At 40.7% G+C, this 15,785-nt stretch overlaps 1 protein-coding gene across 3 annotated transcripts in view; it reads left to right on the forward strand.

Annotated features, from left to right (window-relative positions):
• Positions 1-15,785, forward strand: part of LHX5 (LIM homeobox 5) — a 57,591-nt gene that overhangs the window by 21,021 nt on the left and 20,785 nt on the right. For all 3 annotated transcript variants that reach the window (XM_077461271.1, XM_077461272.1, XM_077461273.1), the window contains one exon: positions 13,396-13,673. In XM_077461271.1, the coding sequence (XP_077317397.1) occupies positions 13,396-13,673 (278 nt within the window). The remainder of the gene's footprint in view (positions 1-13,395; positions 13,674-15,785) is intronic.

The following is a 15,785-nucleotide window of genomic DNA, read 5'->3' on the forward strand; positions in this document are numbered from 1 at the left end:
TTTTAGACAGATGGGTCTAATGTATGTTCTGAAGCCAACATTGAAGGTGTCAGATGCAGTACAAACTTATATTTACAATGGTCAGAGTGGTAGGTAAAGGCTTTCAAGGGCCGGCTTTACTTTGTGCAGGTCATTTTTATATGGCATCTTATTTTGTCATCTCACAAGCTTTGTGATTACACAATTATGTTAGCAACTCATGTCCACAAGGGCCATTGCACGATATTGTTGCACATGGGAAGGCTGCCAAAGACTTTACTTATTCTTTATATACGAAACATATGTTTCTAAAATTGTGAATTAAAAGGAATTCTATTGTTGTCAATTTGAAAATTGCTGGCTGTCGCGCTTAACCGCTAACCTGGAGTAATATTCAAGTGTTCCAACTTTGCCAGCTGCATACTTGTTTTACTTGTTTTGAGTTAGTGGCTCATTAAGCAGTGAATCTAGTGGAGTGGCATGACAGTCAGGCAACAAGCATTTTTATTAGTTCAATAGTTAATTATTTTATGATTGTATTCTTTAAAAGATGGCATACATTTGCTAGTGTAATTTGATGTGCAGAAGCAATTTCATAACATAGGCACCAATCATCAAAAAGCAAGTATACCATGGGACAATATTTTATCTACAATATGCAAACATGTACTGCAAGAAAGAAAATGAAAGGCGAGAACTAAAGCTAAAAATGAAAAATGTAAATATTCTAACTTAATTAAAAAAACATTTGTGTTGTGGATTTGTGGTAAATAATGTCAGCCATTTGGAAACTGTAAAATCCAAATTTGGCTTTAGTAATGACTTGCCAACACTAAGAGAGCCACTGTAAATGGCTTTTATCACAGTGTGAGAAATTTACAGTTTGCCATTCACAATTGCATTTGTGCATTTATCTCTCATATATGCATCATTTTCCTTTGTAGTTCCATATAATTAGACAAACTGCACATATTTTGCATAGACAGAACCCTTTGTAAATCGCCCACCCCCATCGTTTTTAGAACGCACACTGCAGAACGCTTTCCGTTAGTCTGTCTCTGTGCAGCTTTTATGCATTGTGCATTGATCTATCATACAAGAAATCTCTGTTCTAACAAAGATGTATAAAGGCTCCCAAGGTCACGCGTGTGTGTTTTTGTTTTGTTATTCTGTGCCTTTATTCTTAATACAACCACATTTTTTAAGGGTTGTTTTCCAAGCAGCTACTAAATAACTTTTTGTGAACTATTGTTACATATTTTCAATGATTAAGTCTGTTGTCATTGGGCATTGTTTTCCTAAACGTGAATTATATATATATATATATATTACATGTACGTGTGTGTGTAAAAAAAAAATATATATATATATAATTACATATACGTGTGTGTATGTATGTGTGTATATATATATATATATATATATATAATATATATAGTAAACACTTTTATGCTAGCCCCTATTTATCATGAGCTGAACTTAAAGATCTATGACTTATTCACAAAAGGCCTGTTTCTCTCACATATTATTCACAAATCTGTCTAAATCTGTGTTAGTGAGAACTTCTCCCTTCCCGAGATAATCCATCCACCTCACAGATGTGGCATATCCATATACTTATTAGAGATCATGATTATTGCACAGGTGTGCCTTGGGCTGGCCACAATAAAAGGCCACTCTAAAATGTGCAGTTTTATCACACAGCACAATTCCACAGATGTCGCAAGTTTTGAGGGAACATGCAATTGGCATGCTGACTGCAAGAATGTCCTTGAATTGAATGTTCATTTCTTTACCATAAGCCATCTCCAAAGGTGTTTTTAGAGAATTTGGCAGTACATCCAACCTGCCTCACAACCGCAGACCATGTGTAACTACACCAGCCCAGGACCATCATCATCCAGCAACTTCACCCCCAAGGTCGTCTGAGACCAGCCACCCGGACAGCTACTGCAACAATCGGTTTGCATAACCAAAGAATTTCTGCACAAACTGTCAGAAACTCAGGGAAGCTCATCTGCATGCTCGTCATCCTTATCTGGGTCTCGACCTGACTGCAGTTCATTGTCGTAACCGATTTGAGTGGGCAAATGCTCACATGGCACTTTGGAGAGGATTTTATTGATGACATTTTGAATGCACAGAGATACCGTCACGAGATCCTGAGACCCGTTGTTGTGCCATTCATCCACGCCCATCACCTCATGTTGCACCATGGTAATGCACGGTCCCATGTTGCAAGGATCTGTACACAATTCCTGGAACCTGAAAACATCCCAGTTCTTGCATGACCAGCATACTCACCGTATATGTCACCCATTTAGCATGTTTGGGATGCTCTAGATCAGTGTATATGACAGCGTGTTCCAGTTCCCGCCAGTATCCAGCAACTTTGCACAGCCATTGAAGAGGAATGGACCAACATTCCACAGGCCACAGTCAACAACCTGACCAACTCTATGTGAAGGAGATGTGCTGAAAATGGTGGTCACATTAGATACTGACTGATTTCAGACCCTCTTGACCCCTCCAATACAGTAAAACTGCACATTTTAGAGTCGCCTTTTATTGTGACCAGCCTAAGGCACACCTGTGCAACAATCATGCTGTCTAATCAGCATCTGGATATGCCACACCTGTGAGGTGGATGGATTATCTCGGCAAAGGAGAAGTGCTCACTAACACAGATTTATACAGATTTGTTAACAATATTTGAGAGAAATAGGCCTTTTGTGTACATAGAAAAAGTCATAGATCTTTAAGTTCAGCTCATGATAAATAGGGGCAAACACAAAAGTGTTGCGTTTATTATTTTGTTCAGTGTGTGTATATATACAGCATATTTTTGGGTTAATACCTTTTTTGTTGAAAAAAATACAGATAGAAAACATTATTTGCCTTATTCAATAGCGTAGAGTAGTACTGCAGTAACCATGTGCAACAAATGTATCCGCCTATCAAAATGGTTCAAATTGCTTCATTGCTATGGGGCACTGCCCTTTGTGCTACTTTAATAAATAAGCCTTGTATAACAATGCATTTATTTTAGCTATTTTAAATCTTCCTTCCCTCTCAGTACCCAATTATATATTTTAATATTAACCACTGCCCAATGTTTTATACCATAAATGTGTGACAGTTACAGGCAGCCTAGATCAATAACTAAAATTCTACCAGCCACTGACTGTTCAAATTTGACCTAATCATCTAATTTTATCTAATCATCCTATGATTCAATTGGGGCATTTTACACACTATTACTACTTAAAATAACTGACAATTTTAAAATCCATGCAAAGAACTGTGATAATATGGTAAGTGGTAACCCATATTAACTGGTCAATTCTCAAATTTGCCCTTTTCTGATTTGGTTTGTGGGAGTTTATATACTTAGAACACTTTATTTGTTCTTTGCTCTTCTTTATTAAACTTACCCGGTTTATGAGTATTATTGGTGCTGAGAAGCTGGTGGTTATAATTCTCAGAATGGCGTGTTTGGTACCAAATATGTTAGGAATGATCTTTTTCCACTTGTGTCCCTGATCTTTAACATTATCCTAGTTCTTTATTTGAACCTGTCTGCGGCCTGCAGTGCAATATTTGCAGGTTTGCTTTTTTCTGACTGCTCCAACTTATACCATATACTTGCCTTCTCCTGCCCCCACTGCTCCATTCGCACACAGGAACAGACTTGCTTCCTGTGTAAGTTCATGGTCATTATTTGTCTTTTTAATATGTAACCTGACCCTTAAATAACACTTAAATAAATCCTTCTCCCTAAGCTTTAAACCAGGGGGGCCCAACCAAAGAGCGAGGGCCACTTAAGCAACTTTGTAACCAGTCGCGGGCCACAATGAGCAGAGCGGGTGGATGACAGGTCACGGCTACCCTATAAGCCCTCTGATCTGATCCACCCAGATGAAAGGGGACGAATTCCCTTCTATTTTTTTTTTATCTGATTTTTAGGATCGGATTGGAGGCAGGCAGGAGTAAACGGACAAAAGTCTGTTTACATCAGCTGCTCTGTAGAGGTGAATCGAGGGTCCGATTGGGTAGGGCCGATCGTGTGAAAAGGGTCTAAACTGCGTTCACAATGATGTGCTGTGGTTTACCGACACCGCAGGTGCAGCGTAGTGCACCTGTGTCTATCCTGTGGGTTAACTGAACTTTGCCATAAATTCAGCCTGTGGCAAAAGCCGGTGCTGTACAGGAAGCATCGGATTATGGGGCTCTGCTCTGCAGCCACTTTCTTCCTCTACCACCAGCTTCATTCACAACACTGATGCTGTGGTATGATGGCTCGGCAACCTGCGATCTGGTCTTGCTAACCCCCCATTCCAGAGCAGGAGGTCGCGGGCCACATCAGAGGGCTCTGCGGGCCACATGTGGCCCCCAGGCCACTGGTTGGCCACCCCTGCTTTAACCCCCCTGGCGGTATTCCCGAGTCTGACTCGGGGTGGATTTTTTATACCAAGAGCGGTATCCCCGAGTCAGACTCGGGACTGCATCGCTGGATCCAGGAGGAGGTTTACTTACCTTCTCCCTCGGATCCAGCGTTGTCTCCCCGCTGTACGAGCGAGCCGTGTCTCGCTCGATGCATCACATCGCCGATCTCCGTGCCCTGCGAGCGTTGCGACGCACGGGCACGGAGATCGGCGCCAAATTCAAAAAGTGAAACAAACAGTAAACATACAGTATAATGTAATCTTACAGATTACATTGCTGTATGTAAATATTTCACATCCCCGTTGTCCCTAGTAGTCTGTCCAGTGTCCTGCATGCAGTTTTATATAATAAAAACTGTTCTTTATGCCTGGAAACTGGAGATTGCCCATAGCAACCAAAACTGTCACTGTACATCAAAAATGGTTTTAGACCAGCTAGAAAACAGCGATAATAAATTAGAATCACTCGCAGAATTGAGCGATAGCGATTTGTGGGGAGATCCGTCATCAAATACTGAAAAGTAATGACAGTGACAATTCTGCAACTGAGCAAATTTCAGTGTTTTTGATTTGATTACATTATTGAATAATTTTTTATTATTGTTATATTATTATTTGGTACAATTATTTATAATTATTTATTATATTATAATTTATGATTTAATTTTTCAAACTTTATCATACCCGGGATGTCTGCTAGACTCTGGTTTGGACAGATTTAAGAGAGTTATTCCTAAGAATTGCAGGACTACAATATAAAACGCCAAATTTTCATGCAAAATAATGGTACCGCTTTTAGCACCTAAAATCCGAAATAATCGTACCGCCAGGAAGGTTAAACAAATACAATATTAAATCTTGACACTGATCTTGAACCCATACACTCTCAACTTTGAGCCTAGCACTAACCTAATGCTTAACATAAACCCTAACACTAAATGAACTCCTAAGCTTGCATGTACTCCTTTGGAAGCCAAGATTGTTGATGCTTAAAGCACAATTTTCTGAAACAAGATCTAAATCTATTCGTAGCAAGGTATGAGAACCCACCATGATTTACCTGTCTTCACCTCCTCTACTAACCCGTACCCTTGCATTTAAATACAAACAATTCCGTTATCAAGAGCAATATAAATAATTATTAAAAATATCATCAGTTTCGGAACATTTTTATTGAAGATGAAGAGGCAGATGAAATTTGTATTCTATTCTTGAAAATGGGGGTGGGGGGGGGGGAGTCATTGTACAAAACTGATATCACAATGCCCTCTGGGTATATTGTACTGACAAATGTTTGTATAGGGAGCTTCTGTTACTCTTTCCTATGTATGGTTCTCAATGATCACACTCAGAGCCAACAGATTACATTCCATTTTATATATATATATATATATATATATATATATATATATATATATATATATATATATCTGTTGGGTGTGATCATTGAGATATATAATCATCATTTTTTATTTTTTTTGTAGTAGAACACATGAATATCACTTATTTTTTTTAAGATACTACAGCTTTGCACTGAATTTACTGCATGCAAGCTACATTATTGAGCTTTGTGACATTGGTTATGCAAAAGTCAACTGACAAAATTATCATAGCTGAAAATGAATTTATATGGATTTAAGATAGTTATTGAATTAAGTGGCCTTCATATTTATAAAGTCACAAATTGCTTTACATTTTTTGGAAATTAGAAAGTCTCCTATTTATGTATATATGTCTATTTATGTAGATTCTAAACAAAACTTAAAATGCTGCCAGGAGAAGGTATCCTACTTAAGACAGAATAATAAGATGATGCATAAAGGTCAAAATTGCTATATTTTTTATGTAACCTTAACATGTTTAATGTACTAAAATATGTTAACAAAATGTGAATGTATTCAATTAGTAGTTCCTTAGTTGAAGCACATTAATTTGTTAATGTGCATCTACATCCCCTTTAACATAGAATGTTGCTTTTCTTTTAATATTGGTCTTCAACTTTTTCTGTGTTCCCATTTTAGCTTGTCTTTTGGCCATGTATTGCTAATGATAACCTGTAAACATTGCAAACCACTGTTTGTATGGTAGTAGTTATCAGGGCCATTTTAATGCATGGTCACTGCCCAAGGGCCCCAAATGCATTGGGGGACCCCATGATAATCTTGCATTACACCGTATTTGCCTGAATAGTCATTAACAGTCATTAGTCATTGCATTAAATGTTTGCTGGAACTGTTTTTACTAAGCTGTCCCAGGATAGCTGTATCCCAGGCATCGTCCCAGAACCTGTACTCTGCTGTCCTGATCCCAGTATTGTGCCCTCATCACCCCTCCAATACTGAGCCCTTCTGCCTCCCCCTCTGTACTGATTAGTCTTTGATTTATGGTATGTTTTCTTATTGTTTAAGTTAGATTTTATTTAAAGTACTAATAGAATTAAACACATATTTATCAGCTATTTATACTTTAATTCTTGAGTAGGTGTTTAAATTTGGGTGGGCTAGTAGGGGCCCCTGGCAGTTACTACAGATAAAATAGCAAAATATTTACTCCGTATTACCATATATACAAGACTTATTTTGACACTGTTCCAAATGTTTGGCTCTGCACTAGAATGTCAAAGATTATGGTGATATCTTTGTTAAATGGATATTACGCGAACATTTATTTGGTCACTTTCCTATACACCTTTGTGAGAATCAATGGGGTTGATTTACTAAAGGCAAATGGGCTGTTTACTTTGCAAGAGGAGTTGTACATTGCAAGGAAATGTTCCCCTGAGATTATTGAGTGTGGTGAGGTTTTCGGTTTACAATGAATACCTAATAACATGCAAGGAAAATAAAAACGTTTTACTTGTACATGGTTGAATAATGGAAGTCAGTAGAGCTTCCCCTCAGTTCTGGTGAAACTTCCCTTGCAAAGTGAACAGCCAATTTATGAAATCAGAGACCAGTGGGGTTGATTTACAAAAACTAGAGAGTGCAAAATCTGGTGCAGCTCTGCACAGAAACCAATCGGCTTCCATTTGTTTTTTGTCAAATCTTAATTGGAAAAGTTGAAGTTAGAAGCTGGCTAACATGCACAGCTGCACCAGATTTTAGATCTAGTTTTAGTAAATCACTCCCTCTGTGCTTTCAACAACCAGGAATTACTCCGGGAGCCATGTGGGTCAGTCAGACAGCTACGGGAGAGTTCTCTGTGATATCAGATTCTGGTGAGAATGAAGATGGTATAGCTACAGTTTCAAGGCCACTCCACATCAGGTTTTACAAAATACTCTTGCATCCTGATGTTGGCCAATAGTACTGTATAGAGTAATAGGCCCTTCTATGCAGTTGACTGCAGCACAGGCTTTCCACTTTAGTTTACTAAACAAAATGCACCTATAGGATCATGACCAGTGGCAGCTCGTCCATAAGGGGCACAGAGGCGCCACCCCCCTAATCCATAATCCTAATTTTAAGCACTTGATTAGAGCCTTAGGCTCTATTTGGCTTCATAAAAGGGTGGGCTCAGAGCGCAGAGCACACCTAGTTGTGTGACATTAGAGAATTAATATTCCCCATTGTCTTCCTGATTCTCCACCCGACCAATCAGAAAGCGGATCTTAAGACCTGATTGGCCAAGAGAAGCGATCATATTGAGAGAAGCGAGTGTGTGTGTAGATATGTGTGTGTGTGTATGTGTGTGTGTGTGTGTGTGTGTGTATATATAATAATATATGTGTAGCGGCCACAACCTTTGCTGTGCGGCCTTGACTTATTGGGCTTACCAGTTACCTTCTCTTGGCCTGCTCTTCCACGTCTAGGGGTTCCCAGGGTTGATACCCAACAACTTGAACGCTGACACAGATGGAGTCCTCTTTAAAGGGTTTTATTTTGCAATATTAGCTTCCAAACAACACAGTCTCTTAGAGAACAGAGGGCACGGTTGAAGAACTCAGGCACCTTGAACTGCAGGTCTAGCAAAGTCTCTAATTCCACCCAGAGAGTAGCCACTCGCAGATGGGTACTTCAAGGCTGAACAGATCTCTAGCCAGAGATCATGGCAGTCAGCACATTGACTCAAAACTTGAAACAGTCCTGTGAACGTGGACAAGTTGTAACCAAAGGCGAAAAGGAACCTTTTCCTCAGTACCTTGAACATTTCCCGTCTCCTCAATGGTACTGGAAAAGCGTGAATTTGTCAATGTCCTTCCCAACTCAGTAATCAGGCACTTCCCAGGTTCCACTTCCGAAGAGTCCTCCCCCGGTCACTTCCATGAGCTGTGGTGCCTCTCCAAGCCAAGAGCACACCCGGACACCTTGAATCCTCCCTCAGTTACTGCCCCTCGGACCAGCCGGGTTGGAAGCTCAGGAACAGATTGATCCCTACCCCAGACCAGATGGGTCTATCAGGGACCTTCCACAGGAACAAGTTGCGAGGTGTCGAACACCTCGTGACCGGGACCCCTCACGGGGCAACCCCGGTCCTAGAACCAGAACAGACCACACGGGTCTCACAAACGCCTCTTCCCCCGAACCTCTTAAGTACCCCTTCCCAGACTCCTTAGCGGACCCCGGGACTCCCACTGATTGGTTCCTAGAAGGCTGAATACCTAAACATCCAACCAGACCCGGTTCTGGCCTGTCATGTGCACCTCCCCGTTCACATGACCAGGCAGAACTTCCAAACACAGCCTGGCCAGACTGGTGTCGGCCCACCTACACAATTAACCCTCAGAACCCCTACTGTTCTGAGGCAAAAACTAAATTTACATGCGTATGACATTTTGTCCAAAATGTCATCAGCTACAGACTCTGAGGCTTCAATAGGAGAACAGCCCTACAGGGAAAGGCCCCAGCAAGCCACCACTTCTAAACGTGCAGGATTGCTGTCTCCTCCTATGGTTCCTAACTCAATATATCAGTTCTTTCAGCTCCACTACAACTGCTCCTTGTAGTTCTTCAATACTGAGCTCCTGGCCTCTCACTAGACCCACTGATTCACCGACTATGAATTCCTTGAGCTCCTCAAAGGTTGGCATGGTATCCCATCAAGCGTCACCCCCACTTCTCTGATGGGTCCCTAGCTTGGCATTTCAGATACTCCTCAAGCTTCACCACTGCTAACCGGGTAACCGGCTCGGTCCCTGGCTTGTGGACATACAAGAATGTAAAAATACTGTTGTTTAAGTGTGTTAAGATGTAGGGACCCATGGAGGGAGATTTACTAAAACTGGAGTAGTAGTGCATTGTAGCCAATTGGCTTCTAACTTTAGCTTGTTCAATCAAGTTTTGACAATAAAACCTGATTCTTGCCGAATCAGACAAAATTCTAGCTGTCTATGGCCTGTTTTACTTATGTGAAAGAAATAAGTTTGTAAATAACATTATCAATGTGTATTAATGTTTTAACTATTTCTGCTTCATGTGTAGTTTGTAATTTTATATGTAAACTGGAGAAGTCATTATCACTAATAACCTTCACACTCACTGCTTCATTGTGCTATAGTATATTTATGCTTTACGGCTCTTTTTAACATTGTGAGTCTTGTGAGATGACCCACTGATAACAATGCACTTCTTATTTGATTTATAAGGTATCCTATAAGATAAAAATACAGAACTCATTCTAGGGAATAATCTTTATAGTGTAAAAAAATATGGAGGACCAAACTTTATAAAATGTAAAAGTTGTCAACATTTTTTTTTTAAATATGCAGTTTGTCTGTGATAGCCAATGAAATGCTCTACAAACAAGCCATGTGTGAATTGGGAACTAATTTGTCTTCATTTAATAGCTGTTGGCTCTATGTATATTATGGTATTTTACGCACTCCAGTTTTAGTAACTTAACCCCACTGTGTCTGACTTGCTAATGATAACCTGTAAACATTGCAAAGCACCCTTGTATGGTAGCAGTTACCAGGGCCATTTTAATGCATGGGCCCTGCCCAAGGGCCCCAAGTGTATTGGGGGGCCCCATGATAAGCTTGCATTACACCATATTTGCCAACTGCCACGGATTTGCTAGGAGAGTCAAGTTTTTTACAAAGCTATCCCAGGATGGCTGTATCCCAGGCAGCATCCCAGAACCTGTACTCTGTTGTCCTGATCCCAGTATTGTGCGCTCATTAATTGAACAAGCTGAAGTTGAAAGTTAATTGGTTACCATGCAGAGCTGCACCAGAGTTTGCACACTCCAGTTTTAGTAACTCAACCCCACTGTCTGATAATTTTTCTATAACAATATATTTATGTTCAGATAACATTTCCTCGTCCTGGGTCTCAAACCTGTTTGTAGCATTTCCCTACAAACATTGCAAAGTTTTAGAAGTATGTGGATTGTGGGAGCAAGAGGATACACTTAAAGCTGGCCATACATAATTATTAAATTTCCTTTAGCTTTACCTTCAACTATGTAGTGCAAAGACCTGCCTGATTGCATATACATTTAAAGTGTTCAGGTGTTCCTACATAATATATGGTTTTGGCAGTGCTCAAGTTCTGTGGGAACTCATGGGAATGATGTTGCTGTTTTTATTTTTTTGATGGCTCACAACTCAGATGGGGACACTCTGATGGCAGATGGGGGACACTCTGATAGGGATACCTGCTCTCTGATAGGGGGCACACTGATGGGAACACCTGCTCTCTGATGAGGGCAATGTGATGGGGATACTTTGGTAGGGACACTTTGGTAGGGACACTCTGGTGGGGGGCTCTCTGATGGAGACACTGGTAAGGCCACATTTGATGGGCACAGAGGAGTAAGCGGCCTGGGCCCACCAATCAATACAGACAGCATGAGGTGAGGGGTCCCGGGCCGGTACACTCAGCACTCCCGACCTCACTCCTCTGCACAGACCAACACATGTGTGCAGACACCTTGGGGAAGGAAGGGCCACACATATCGGAGCCTGCATAGAGACATAGTGCAGAAGGGGCCCTCAGTCATTGCAACTTGTTTTAGAAATCCCCTGCGAGGAAACTATTTTTTTTTTTTAGTATAGCATACAGGTTAAACTATTTGGTTACATCTGTTCTAGATTTGTTTAATGCATGTGAATTTTGGAGGTGTCCTTGTAAACTGTCACTTTATAATAAATGTTGCACTTTATTTGTTAAAAAGGAGTATGATAGAGATATAATATAATATATTATAATATATATGTGTATATATATGCGTGTGTATATATGTATGTATGTGTATATATATATATATATATATATATATATACACTATATATACTATATATATATATATAATCTCCTTTTCTAACAAAAAAAATATATATATATATACTGACCCCTGAGTTTTTGTATTTTCAAAGGAAAATTGTATAATGTATGGCCAGTCTAAGACATTGCTGAATGTTTATACCAGTGAATGTGCACTGAATGTGAATGTGGAGTATTTTGGAATGAATTTGCTGTGAATCCTTATACATAGCAGTTGTGAAGGGTTCTGATGTGGCCCATAGCCTTATTAGAACCCTGGAAATTATCTTTTATCCATTAATCTAAATGTGAAGAATTGGTGCACATTCTTAGAATATGAATATGAATTTAATCATCTAAGCATGCCAACATATAAAGTAATTTATCCATTTATTAAGTTTGGTTAATTTATGATCCTAATGAGTTTCATAAAATTTTTGTCATTCCCCATGTATTTTTTTTAATCTGACCTATTTTGCGTGAAATCTGTTTTTTGTTTTTAATTCTAAGTGCCATAATTCATTTTCAGGTATCTCATGTTACCCTTCCCCCTCCCAAACATTTTAAGGATATTTGAATGTCTGACCTTTTTGTAAAATTCATATGTTAATCAGAAAGCGAAGGTGATATTAACACAGCAATCTAGTCTCTGAAGTGGTACAAGGCATTTATTATGTCACTGGTATGTGCCTGTCCTATGCAACTACCCCCAACTCTTAAATTACAGAAACAATAGCCAGTCAAGAGGTAGGAGCAGGCACACAGCACACACACTGTCCAGTGAAAGATTTAATGGCTTATTCAATTATGAGAATATTCTTCTTGACTGATGTCTGATTGCTATGGTTTACTGTAGATCATTGTACTTTAGCCCTTATCTCACACTTGGGGAAAGCATTTTTTTTTTCATTGTAAAAATAACTAGGGCTGTTACTGATTAAAATTTTCATGTTCAATTAATCGTTTTTTTAATTTTTATTGATCGACTAATTTTGATTAATTATAACGCACATACAGATCCAACTACTTCTAGCTGATCTCCTTGCATTGCAAATCTGCATTAGCCAGTGGTAAATGTGGTATACACTATATACAATCACCCGACACTAGTTAGTTTCCACAATCCATGACTTAACTTCACAGTTCACACAAATACATTTTGAATTCAAACTGTAGCAAGAAAAATTTAGAAAGTTAGTTTAACTTTAATTATAAAAAGTATCTAGTATATTGACTGTCAGTCACTTTATTGTGGGCAAGTAGGCATCACTTCTTTAGCCAATCACGTTGTTTTTTTTACAACAATGTTAAAAACTGAGGTTATCAAATTTGCCTACACTTGGCTCACTGAATGGTGCCAGTTAACCACATCCATATTTACCATCACTGTCCAGGCTGTCCGGTGATGTCACAGACATCGTCGTCACCAGACTCCTACCCCCTTACCTTCTTTCCCAGAAGGAGGCACTTGGGGAAGGGGGAGGAGTCCGGTGACGTCGATGTCCGTGACGTCTCCGGATCTCCGATAGAACTCCCTGAAGACCCAGAAGCTGGTGGAGAGGTGAGTACCGATCAAAAGAATTTTGATCGATCAAAAAAATTACCGATTAATCGAGGAATTAATCTTTAATTTTCCCGGCCCTAAAAATAACAAATATTGAAGTTTGTGGACTTTGCTACACATGCATACCTTTATTTATATGCAATTTAGATTTTTTTCAATACATGCAATTCTTAAAGTATTTTGCTTTGTTTGTTTCTTTTAGTTTCTTCTTGTACAGACAGAAGTTTGTCTCCAGACCTTCAAGACCCCATACAAGATGAAAACAAAGAGACAGATCACTCTACATCTTCAGATAAAGAGACAACCAATAATGAAAATGAGGAGCAGAACTCTGGTACCAAAAGAAGAGGACCAAGGACCACCATAAAAGCAAAGCAACTAGAGACCCTAAAGGCAGCTTTTGCAGCTACACCCAAACCCACAAGGCACATTCGAGAGCAATTAGCCCAAGAAACAGGACTTAATATGAGGGTGATTCAGGTAACATCACGACTATTCTTTATGACAATTTCCACTTTTTTTTACGTTATTTTCTACCTATTTACATTATTATAATAGAATTATAGTTTTTGTGTTGGTATACGTTCAAGATTAGCAATATTTTAATATCTAATCTTCCTAGTTTTAAAAGCATTAGGTGTTTATTCCCCAAATCGCCTTATACTTATAGGCATGTCATCTGCAGCTTTTCCCTTGTATATGTCAACTCTGAAATACTAATGGACTGTCAAGACTCTTGCATTCCACTTTCAGTTACCAGATGCCTTTTTCACAAGAGAAGCTTGTAATGTTCAGCCATAATATTTTATAGTGCAGTATTTTGAATTGCAGATAGTGTTATGAAAGGGTTCCGTTTGCCATTCAAGTAATCACTTATAATGTGAGGAAGCCAAAGCTCAAGATTTTACTTATAAGTTTTTTAGGAAGTATATGGAATTAGGTTCATTTGTTTAAAGCAGTAAAGTGAATGTTCACTAATAGTGATGGACGAACTTCCGACGGGACGTTTCGCGAACGCGAAACGCGAACGGACACAAACGTTCGCGAAAACGACCGTTCGCCGCGGGCTCCATTGACTTCAATGGGAGGCGAATTTCGCAAACCTTTAGGTCGAATTTGCGGCCACGGGGTAATTATTAGGGGGTAGCACGTAGTCCCACCACCTGGACAATAGCATAATACATGTATGAGGTGAATTTGGGATCGATAACTACAAGCATTTTTTTTTTATTTGGGAAATTGTTCTGACAATTCAGGACTATGGAGCTAATGAAGGCAATGGAGGAGAGGGAAGGTCAGGGACCAGGGTAGGCAAACAAGAGGGTGCAGGAGATACAGAGCACTGACAGCAGCACCGTAATACAGAGCACTGACATCAGCACCGTGACATACAGCGCTGACAGCAGCTCCGTGACATACAGCGCTGACAGCAGCTCCGTGACATACAGCGCTGACAGCAGCTCCGTGACATACAGCGCTGACAGCAGCTCCGTGACATACAGCGCTGACAGCAGCTCCGTGACATACAGCGCTGACAGCAGCACCGTGACATACAGCGCTGACAGCAGCTCCGTGACATACAGCGCTGACAGCAGCTCCGTGACATACAGCGCTGACAGCAGCTCCGTGACATACAGCACTGACAGCAGCTCCGTGACATACAGCGCTGACAGCAGCTCCGTGACATACAGCGCTGACAGCAGCACCGTGACATACAGCGCTGACAGCAGCTCCGTGACATACAGCGCTGACAGCAGCTCCGTGACATACAGCGCTGACAGCAGCTCCGTGACATACAGCACTGACAGCAGCTCCGTGACATACAGCGCTGACAGCAGCTCCGTGACATACAGCGCTGACAGCAGCACCGTGACATACAGCGCTGACAGCAGCTCCGTGACATACAGCGCTGACAGCAGCTCCGTGACATACAGCGCTGACAGCAGCTCCGTGACATACAGCGCTGACAGCAGCTCCGTGACATACAGCGCTGACAGCAGCTCCGTGACATACAGCGCTGACAGCAGCTCCGTGACATACAGCGCTGACAGCAGCTCCGTGACATACAGCGCTGACAGCAGCTCCGTGACATACAGCGCTGACAGCAGCTCCGTGACATACAGCGCTGACAGCAGCACCGTAAGCAGCCCCAGGAGGAAGTCAGCACAGCACAGGGATGGTGTGATCCCCTCATAATAAGAACCCCCAGGAGGAAGTCAGCACAGCACAGGGATGGTGGGAGCCCCTCATAATAAGAACCCCCAGGAGGAAGTCAGCACAGCACAGGGATGGTGGGAGCCCCTCATAATAAGAACACCCAGGAGGAAGTCAGCACAGCACAGGGATGGTGGGAACCCCTCATAATAAGCAGCCCCAGTAGAAATATGACACCGCTCAACCTCTTCAAAGAGGAGGGTAGGGGCATATAGTACGGTGTGCTTTTTTGGGTCAGGGAAGTGAGCCAAATGAATTAAGAAGGTCTGTGTGCTTGATTCCAAAAATTGTTTATAGACATATACATGGTCTACTGATCACATGTGTTGAATTCCTCCGAGATCCATGCCTCATTCATTTTTAGAAATGTGAGGTAGT

The sequence above is a fragment of the Lithobates pipiens genome, unplaced genomic scaffold, assembly GCF_037356315.1.
Source record: "Lithobates pipiens isolate NorthernLeopardFrog02 unplaced genomic scaffold, aLitPip1_a1.2 Scaffold_3, whole genome shotgun sequence".
Lineage (NCBI taxonomy): Eukaryota > Metazoa > Chordata > Amphibia > Anura > Ranidae > Lithobates > Lithobates pipiens.